General features: G+C 37.4%; 1 protein-coding gene across 1 annotated transcript; it reads left to right on the top strand.

The window, feature by feature from the left end:
- The first annotated feature begins 247 nt into the window (after positions 1-247).
- On the top strand, positions 248-5,407 carry LOC113675031 (uncharacterized). The gene is made up of 3 exons (XM_089200136.1): positions 248-2,848; positions 3,685-3,993; positions 4,437-5,407. The coding sequence occupies exons 1-2, from the start codon at positions 288-290 to the stop codon at positions 3,974-3,976; spliced, it is 2,853 nt and encodes a 950-aa protein (XP_089056262.1). The 5' UTR covers positions 248-287; the 3' UTR covers positions 3,977-3,993; positions 4,437-5,407.
- Positions 5,408-9,941: the final 4,534 nt, after the last annotated feature.

The raw sequence follows: 9,941 nt of genomic DNA, 5'->3' as shown, positions 1-9,941 counted from the left end.
GTGAAAACAGAACTTTCCTTGATGAAATCTCTATCGTTCTTAGAGAAGCCATATAAAAGTTAGGAAGTTTATCCATTTGACTCTGATTAAGATATGGAAAAGAGCTGCGAATAGGTCTCTGGCTAATTCATTGTGGTCATGATGCAAACTACTTTGCTTGCTGTACCGTCCTGCGTTTCGTGACATTTTTTCACACATGAGAGATCCTGGAAACGAGGTCGGGAAAGTAACGACTCACTGATTTTCCAACCCAGACTTGATAGAGGAAATATTCATTTGTTTTAACCATGGATTCCAACACGGGCCTCGACTTCCAGCGGATTGTGGTCACTGATACTGAAACTCTCGATAAGTACAGCAATATAATGGAAAAACTGCGACTGGAAGATCGGCTACCAGAAGGAAGGAGAACATACGAAGAATTGCTTGAGAAAGTAGGGTTGAAACTTGAACACGACCATGACCCTCGTGGGGCTGAGCGAACGTGTCAACATTTCGTTTTTCAGGGACAGTGTTTGGTTCTAGGAGACTCTGGAGTTGGAAAAACAAGTCTGGTCAAGGCTATCAGTGGAAAGCCTTTCGACGAAATGGAGCCAAGAACGACAGGAATTGAGCAAAGTCTTGTTGATGAGAAATGGCAGAACTTGGATACGAAGGATCTTATTTTTGGAAACGTAAACCGATTCTTTTTAGAGATTTTTATTCAATTAATGCTTTATGGAAGGGCTGGAAATGTAATTTTCCAGCAATCTAGCTTTTGGAAAAACAACAGAGGTCTCGCTCTGCCGCTGTTAGAAATTATATTTTACTGTACGATAATAGAAATAACTACGGGTCCTCCAAAAAGTCACTGCATGTTCCTCATAGGTATTATTGTTTTCTTTGTTTTCCTTTTTGTTTCTTTTTGTGAAACTTGGTTTGTTTCCTCTCTAAAAGAAGATTGGAGATTAAAGGTGAGCTTGTGCAATTTTATGATCAACCCTCGTGGAATTCTAATAGGAGTATTTCTTTCTGTTGGGTTACTCCGTTTTAAGCGCGAAATCAGTTACGGCGAGCCATCTAAAACTGCAATTTTTCAAGTTGTCCTCTTTGTAGCGACAGTAATCGCTCTTGGGTACGTTGCTTTTTTACTTTTAAGAGGCCCACGATCGTTTGCTTTGGAGCAAAAGTGTCTCCAACCAGGTCAACTGAAATTGAACAACCAAAGACCAATAGAAGTCATCTTCTTTATTCGTTTCATCTTAAATACTTTTATAGGACTCATTTTAGCAACAACAGTTAGTGTATTTTGTTCAAAAATTCTACATCAGCTTTCTATCGAGATGGTCATCTCTTACTCTGCATTTTTCATGATGGAGTCAGTGCCTCGAATTCTAAAATTACCAGAGTGGCATCAAGGGGCAAAATTGTTGTCAAGCATTATTTTTCTCCTCTTCGTTTATGCATGTCTTCCCCCTTCAAGCGAGAAACTTGCCATGACTTTTTTGGTACTTCTCTGTGACACACTACACCAAGAATACTTTTGGTTGGAATCTGCAATATCAACACCAAGCCAGGACCACGTTGGTCCAGGTACATTTACCGCAGTACAGTTGGAAAAAGCAGTAATAGACCACAAAAAATTGAAAAATGCCCTGAATCAGAAGTGGTCTTCCTTGAAACTTAAGATTCTTGATTTTGCTGGAGACAAAGAGTATCAGGCCTACTTTCATATGTTTCTAAGAAGTCAAGCTATTTATGTCATTGTATTTAACATGGCTGAGTTTGCAGAGGATAGTCTCAGAGACTTAACCACAAAAATAAAGAGTCTCCACTTTTGGCTTGAGTCTGTTTGTAGCCATGTGACATCAAGTACTCCAATTTTCCTTGTGGGAACACACAGAGGCAACATGGAGAGATCCACAATGGAAAGAATCAATGAAAATCTAAAAAGAAACTTTTGGGAACTTTTTTGTGGTGAGCTGGTTGTAAACAAAGTTGATGAGTTTTTTTTTTTTCCTGTTGAAAACTCCTTGGGTCAAAATGACGGTGGGATTCAAATTTTTCAGAGAGCAATCATTGCAACTGTAGAGGAACTTAAGGAAACAATCGGTCGGAACATTCCTCTCTCTTGGATCCAAATCCAAGATGCTCTTATAAGTATGAGGAGTGACAAGGGAGCAAAAGTCTGTGTGAGGTTTGAAGAGTTTCCTACTATATTTGACAATTTCATTTGCACTAACTGGACTGAAGATACACTAGAATACTTCCATGAGAAAGGTTTTATGATGTACCTCAACAAAGAACCAAAGAGGGTTTTGCTTAATCCTGATGTACTAATTGATATTATCATCAGGCTTATCACCAAACAACCTGAAGGGATCCCCCAGAGAAGTTACAGACGTCACTGGAACCTATTGCAAGAAAAAGGAATGCTGACCAAATTCCTACTAGAATTCCTACTAGAGAGTGTCCTCTCAAAAGTGGAAAGTAAAGAAGATGTGACTGCATTCCTTGAAGAGTATGACTTGATCTGCCTTTTGACTCATAAAATGGCCGCTCTAAATGGGGAACGTTTGACCCCAACTTACTTTGTTCCAGCACTGTTGCCAATTTCTTCAGATGAGACCATTCAACTGTGGAAAGACAGATCCACAGATAAAAAGTTCTTTGTGTTTTTCAAGAAATTCCTACCTGAGCCTTTGTTTCATTGTCTTCTCTCCCGTGCTCACAAGAACAGTAAAATTCAATTTCCGCGCAGTCAACCTCTTGTTTATAGAGATGCTGGCAGGTTCTGGTTGGATTCCAGGCAGCCTTACAGATTAAAACTACTAAAAGACATGAAAATGATAGAAGTGACATTCACCAGGTTAGTTGGGTTCCAATTCATTTACCAACATTAGTCATTGTATCTAGTATGTAAACTAATTGTTAATGCGGCTTTAAAATCATTTTCCTTAGGAAAAGTGCTTAACTCTCACAGTGCACCTCTCCACTCAGGAGTAAAACCCAAAGTGCCAACATTGAATAACATGTACCAGATCTACTTAAAAATATCTAGTTCATACACAAAACTATTAAGTGTAAATTACATACGGGATAAAATGCTAAATACTTAATAAAAAATGTTAAAATTTTCTGAGCCTACTTTGTGATGAAGATAATTTTATTTATCGACTACATTGGGTAATTTTCCACATATCTTATCAGTGATGTGAAACTAATGACTTCACTACCTATATTACATAGAAGAATAACAAGTGAAAAGCAACTGAAATGATGATGCTTTCTTAGTCTAACAGCAAAATATGCTGATTAACTATTGAAAGAAAACTGGTTATGTGTCTTAATGTAGACCTATCTTAGTATTTTTCAATCAAAATGTTTCAATAAGGAGATCAGATATTTTACAGATTAACAAGTTCCTGCACCTTGCACAGAAATTACTTGGGCTTCAATGTACTCTTAAAACACCATGTAAAATAATCTTATCTGAGTTATCTGGATGAAACTCTCCAGGCTGAAAATAACATGTTTGCTGTTTTTGTGCATGGACCAGTGTCACTGAGATGATTCATGCAATTTAATGTTTCAGGCTTGATATGCACTAATTTTGGAACCTCTTGGTGGGGGGAGGGTTTGTTAGGGGAATCTTGTTTTTCTTTCAATAAAACCTTTTTTCTTCAATTAAATCTCGCCTTGCAGCGTGCAAAGCTGGGAGCCCTCAGATGTGTTGTGCCTGGTGTTTTCTATGGTTGATGGAGTATGCCAGCAGAGTTTCCCCTTCGTGAAGTTTCACTGTGGACCTGCTTGCCCCTCACTTGAGTGCCCTGGTCATCAGGATGAGGATGATTTTCTGGTACATCCAGCTGGTGAAACATCCATCAAAAGATGCCATGTGTATAACATCATGCCAGGACGTCAGGGAGATAAAATTCCCTTTATGTACTGTGTAAACCACTGTTTTGAGGATGAGCTAATAGAGTGGATACCATAGGTCAAGAGGGACACCTGGTACTGGTTTCAAGTGCTTTTTTTGATCATGTATTTTTCAACAGTTTAATCCATGATATACATAAATACATGATGTGAAAATGGATTGCTTCAGATTCATAATGTTCATGTAGTCTAGCCACATTAATACTTCAAACAGTTGAACTCAAACAAACACAGTGAATAAACACAGCACAGCACTTTTTTTAATGAGAAGCAAACTAAGATTTTGTCTGATATTATTTCAGTCTTGTGCTATCCATTTATTGCTGGCTTTGTATAATATTGTACAGATCATGCTAGATTTTTTTATTTTTAAAGGGGTGATAAATTCATTACTCCCTCAAACTGAAGGTTTATTTCACCTTGATAATGTCCCCTTTACCTAATATTGGTCGTGAGAATTGTCAGTTTCACAATGCCTCGCAGCTTATTGAAGCTTTTTCTTCTTAATTTCCTTGCAGTTTTGTATGGATGAAGCCCTTAGATGTTTTGTGTCAAGTATTTCCAATGACATGGTAGATGCAACTTGTGAGACAAATTTTACATTTGTGGAGTTTCACTGCAGATCTTTCCACCCCTAACTTGACTGGGTGCCTTGGTCAGGAAAAGGAATGTTAGGTTCATGACCCTGCCACATGTCATGGGCAAGCCATCTAGTAGCAGATGTCATGTGACTGTATGACATCATTTCATGCTTAAACATAATAAGATCTCTCTTAAGTTCTGTGCAAACCACTGTTTTGGAAATCAGCTGAAAGAAAGGACCACTGGTTTAGAATGAATTTTTGAAATTGTTCCATATGTCTAAGTTGCAAGTGAAGGATTATGTGTGTTCATGATGGACATATACCGTGTCAAACCTTAGTTTGGCCATACAGACCAATCATATTCCCGTACACAAACAGTGCACAGAGTACTTGCATGAAACAAGAGAAACAATCTTTAACTTAAGTTTGTACAAGTTGTAAACTTTACAATTAGTACTATTAGGCATTGGGCTGATTACCTTAGTGGCCTACTTATTTCAATCATTGCCTTAATTAGAGTGCTGAATATAGTTTAGTTTTTATTTTTTACTAATTTTTCCATTTAGTTTGCTTTTGCCTTAGTTATGATAGTTTTTGAACCTCAGTTCACAAAGTAATTACTTGATGATAAAAACACTCAAATGCAGGTGGAGCTAACCTTTGAAATTAACAAAATTCAAATGTGTGCTAAGGGAAATGGAAATGAAAGACACAGTTTGTTGTTCTGTTTGGTTAATTTCAAAGGCCAGCTCCACTGGCATTTGAGTGTTCCTATCATCCAGCACTAACTTTGTGAACTGAGGTCATTAAAGTATTGTAATGAAGGCAAAAGCAAACTATACCCAGATGTTAAATTCCTTGTGATGGGCAAATAAGGAAAATGGAAATAAAAAGAGCAGGTAAAATGGTGGTGTGCTGTTTTGTTAATTTTACAGCTGGGTGCTTGTATATACAACAACACCCATTCTTTGGTGAATCTTTGTGGTAAAGAAGGGATGCATCCCAATAATCCTCTTAATGCACACTTTAGCTGAGCTGACTTATTCCATACAAAAGTGTCATTAAGGAATTTGTAAGCTCAGACTGGTCCCATGCAAAGTATTTCCACTTTTTGTGAGACTTCAGGCTGCAGTTTGATTTTTGTCATAAATGGGGGTATTATTATGCTTGGTAATTACATGCAGGCTGCAAGCATGCTGGATTAGCATTTATCATAGTCAATAATAAATAAAACAAATTTAATACTTACATAGCGCAAAATTCATTATAAGTCTATGATCTAATGTGCTTTACAATAAATTTTAAAAAATATCTAAAGAAACCGCAGGGAATATGATAGCTGGATTACAAAATGAAAACAAAATTATATTTAACAATAAATTAAAAAGCAATAAAAAAATCTATAAAGTACATAGTCTAAAAATGTTCACACAGTTAACAGTATGCTTGTTTAAAAAGATATGTTTCCAGTTGTTTCTTAAAAATATTTACACTACTTAGGAAGAGAGTTCCATAAAAATGGGGCAGCTACCAAAAAAGCTCTGTCCCCAGTGGTCTTGGCAGATCTAATTCTAATAATTTACTAAAATTTGATGAAAATGATCCTAAATTTAATTGACAGCCAATGGAGATAAATCATCACAGGTGTAATGTGTGAAAAACGCGGTGTATTGGTTAGTAACTGGCAGCAGCATTTTGAACGCGTTGAAACTTATTAACGTGTATAGCAGGCAAACCATGTAATATTGCATTACAGTAGACAAGCTTATAACAAAAGCTTGCACTAATGACTTTGCAGCTTCAAAAGGCAGAAATTTTTTTATATGCCTTATTTTATATAGCGAAAAGAAAGCTGATTGACATGTTTTGTTTATATGGCTGTGAAACTGGAAATTAGAATCGAACCAGACACCTAAATTCCTAGCTTCACTGACTGATTTTACTTGCGTGTCACCAACCATAAGGCTGTCAGTTCTAACTTTGCTAAGTTGCTGGCAAGTTCCAATGAGCATGAATTCAGATTTATCTTCATTCAGCTTTAATTTATCAACAATCAGCCACGCCCTTACAGCCCTGATACATTTTTCCATAGGACCTCTTGCTTCTGTCTCACCCATTGAACTGTCTGGCTTGAACAACAAATAAAGCTGTGTGAAGTCAAAAAGTCAAAAAGTTAGCTTAATTACCGAAAGAGTTGTTAGTATTTGTGGTAAATAATGATTTTGCATCACTGATATCATTATATATTTTTAGCTTTAACCCTTTAACTCCCAGATCAAATTTGTAATTTTCCTCACTGTCAACCATACAATTCTTGGATCAACTTATTATTCTCAAATATTTTCCATATTCTCATCACTTATCTGGTTGATATTGTATTGACATTGTAAGGAGAAATTCTAAGGAGAAATTTAAAGATACACTGGAAACTGTTTGATATTTGTTATAAACAAGGATATTGTTATGCCAGCAGGCTGCTAGCATGTTGGATTAGCATTTTGGTCAAAAAATTAGCTTAATTATTGAAAGAGTCATTAATGATATTAACAGATATTAATGGTATATTTCTTTTGAACAATTTTCACGGAATTTTTACCCGTGAGCTAAATGCGAATACAAATATTTTTATAACGGACACATAAAATAGCATGACACCGTTCCTATTTTCCTCCAGTATCAATCACTAGAAGAAGAAATATTACTTAATGCGTGATCGTGTAGTTTATAGCGATTCCCGAAATCCTAGATTCATGAAAACAAGCCATCAAACTACACTTCTCTGTTTTTGTTTAGTCACATGTGGCTCACAGATAAAGATATACAAAAACAGATAAGATTTTTTCAGTATGTTTGAGCTATTTACAAGGTTATCAATGGGCCGATAAGCCTAACAGTAACGTTTGACGGTAACGTTTTGACAGTAACGTTTGTGACGGTAACTTCATCTCTTAAAAAGTAAATTATGAGAAAGATTCTCCTCGCAGCAGAAACGAAAAATTTGTCAACACTGAAACGTCAAATGATTCGTGAAATAACGAACGGGAATTTCAGGAATTGTATACACCCTACGTTTATGAGGAATTCTTAAGTAAATGGATGTGAATGACCTTCCCGATTTTGTTTCCTCAATATGCGAAAAGTGCGATGGATTCCTCTACTAAAATACCTAAAAAAATTAAAACAGTTTCGCGGGTTATGCAAAAACCGAATGCTACTGGTTCGTTTTATAATATTTCAAATTCTGTTTTCAAAAGGAATTCTCATCTTTGTTGGTGTGTAGAGGCAATGCCGAGTTTCATTGCTTAGATGGTAAACGGTTTGCCGAAAAATTGGATCGGTACATTACCACCATTGTATTCAAAGACGGGAGACGCTGCAAATGCATAATTTGAAAAAGTATTTCGGTATACTAGATTACGCACTTAGAGTGTTTTCCAAGTGCTTTCCTTTATATGAAATACCTTTAAATATTTCAACGCTTTTCCGCCCGGTGCATTGCGTAAGTTTTTACAAAATTGCCTTCAAAAGATCGAGTCTCTACGAGGCCCACACCGAATTGATAAAAGCAAAAATTCAGTTAAAAATAAAAGAAATTGCCCACCATTTTTCGAAAACCTCTTGTGATTTAAGTCCTTTGAGTGCAAGGCCTTCTTTACAAAGCATGTGGAACTACTAGGAAGAAACCTCTCAAACATATCCTCGAACTCATCTCTTTCCGATCCATCGAAATAACCCACGAACTACCGGTTTTCAACAGAACAACCAAGGTTTTCCTCAAGGAAGTCAATCTGCGATTTGTTTAAAGAAGATTGATTGGTCGCCGCCATCATTAGGCATTCTAGTGTTTTATTCAAAAATTGCCTTCAGTTTTCAGATGTCATCCTTTCACGGGCTTTCGCAATATTCGCAGGTTTCATAATTTCCCCGCCGACCAAAATTACCGTGTACTCTTACCTTCGACGAACGCCTTCGATGTAGAGTCACCCCACAAGCTCTCCAGCATATTACACCTTTCTTGAAACCACCGAAAATTATACTTTACAAATTCAGGTGTTGTTTGTTTATCACGTCCCCGAGTCTCCGCGCGCCCCCGAGTCCCCGCGTCCCGAGTCCCCGCGTCCCACGTCCCCGTCCCACTTTCAGTCACAGCCGTATGTATGTGTGTGTGTATGTATGTATGTATGCGACTGCAACAATTGGTGTAAAAACGAGCATACACATGGTTGAAGAGGACGCTGTAAAACAAACTTCATTACACTGCAAGTCCCTATCTCTTTCCGATCACATGATTGTTCAAGCACATAAAGATTATGTGAATATGATCACTTGAGGGCAAATTTAGAGATGTCCCCTACTCAAAATGATGAGGAAATTGTAAGGGTATTGTCGAATCCCTTTTTCCGCCTTACGAATTTTCTCCTTATTCCCTTCTTCATAATCTCAACAAAAGGGAGTGTTAAAGAACTATAGACCCTGTGAGCAGGGTAACTGGGATACCTGGATGGTACTGGATCCTTGGAATCAAGTGTGGTGATACTACGGGTGTCGGACTTACTATTACTAGAACTGTTGTTCAATAGATTGCATAGAGTATATGCAGTTTGGTTTCAGATTTCAGATTTTGCTTTTTACAGTAAGTGTACGTTTTTCAACTAACAATTGGCATACTTGGCATACAAGGCATACAAGGCATTCAAGGCTTTCATGGCTTTCATGACTTTCAAGCGTTCGCGACTCGATCCGTTCCAAAATTACCGCTCAGTAACATCTTTCAGTGTGGATTGGCCGCGAACAATACGATTTGTGTATGCGTCTGTAAGAATTTTAACGTTTGTACCATAATGCTCCAGATGATCGTAATCCAAACACGTTGAAATACAAAACGACTGACAAGAGTTTTATAAGCAAAAATTTCGTGGTTCGTCATGTGACCTGACCCTGTCCGTGCATGACAACATCAATCATCATCAAGATAACACGCGTGATCAGCATGTGAACACCTCATTGGATCACAGTTAGTTGTCATGGTGTTGAGGGCCCAATGACCACTGGGTACTATCGCGCAATTTTTCCATTTTGTGGCGGAGGGAAAAAAAAAAGACGACAAAAAAACAAAGGCATTTTATGACTGGGTTACCACAGGTATCCCAGTAATGAGTTCTCTTACTTCTTGAGTTATTTCGCGGTCACGCCCATTGCACAAAAAATAGCAACACTGGATGGATTCCGACATCCCTACATCACCGAATATTAATGAAGTGTAGTAGTTTTTATTAGATTATAGACTAAACCAAAAACCACCCTCGTCAGCGAATACGACAAAAGCGACTGATGATGAGAAATGACGAAATGGCTGTAATCACAAACAGAACAATAGTAAATATCACAAGGAACCAAAAAGGTTTCAGTGTTAATCCCAGGTAAACGTAACGGAAGTGA

The sequence above is a fragment of the Pocillopora damicornis genome, chromosome 3, assembly GCF_964200805.1.
Source record: "Pocillopora damicornis chromosome 3, jaPocDami1.2, whole genome shotgun sequence".
NCBI lineage: Eukaryota > Metazoa > Cnidaria > Anthozoa > Scleractinia > Pocilloporidae > Pocillopora > Pocillopora damicornis.
This window is presented reverse-complemented; position numbering and strand designations above follow the sequence as displayed.

Bases quoted from the DNA above. Each gene is read 5' to 3' on its own strand.
- LOC113675031 (XM_089200136.1), top strand. From the start codon at position 288: ATGGATTCCAACACGGGCCTCGACTTCCAGCGGATTGTGGTCACTGAT. The intron at 2,849-3,684 runs GTTAGTTGGGTT...CTCGCCTTGCAG, and splicing joins ATAGAAGTGACATTCACCAG to CGTGCAAAGCTGGGAGCCCT.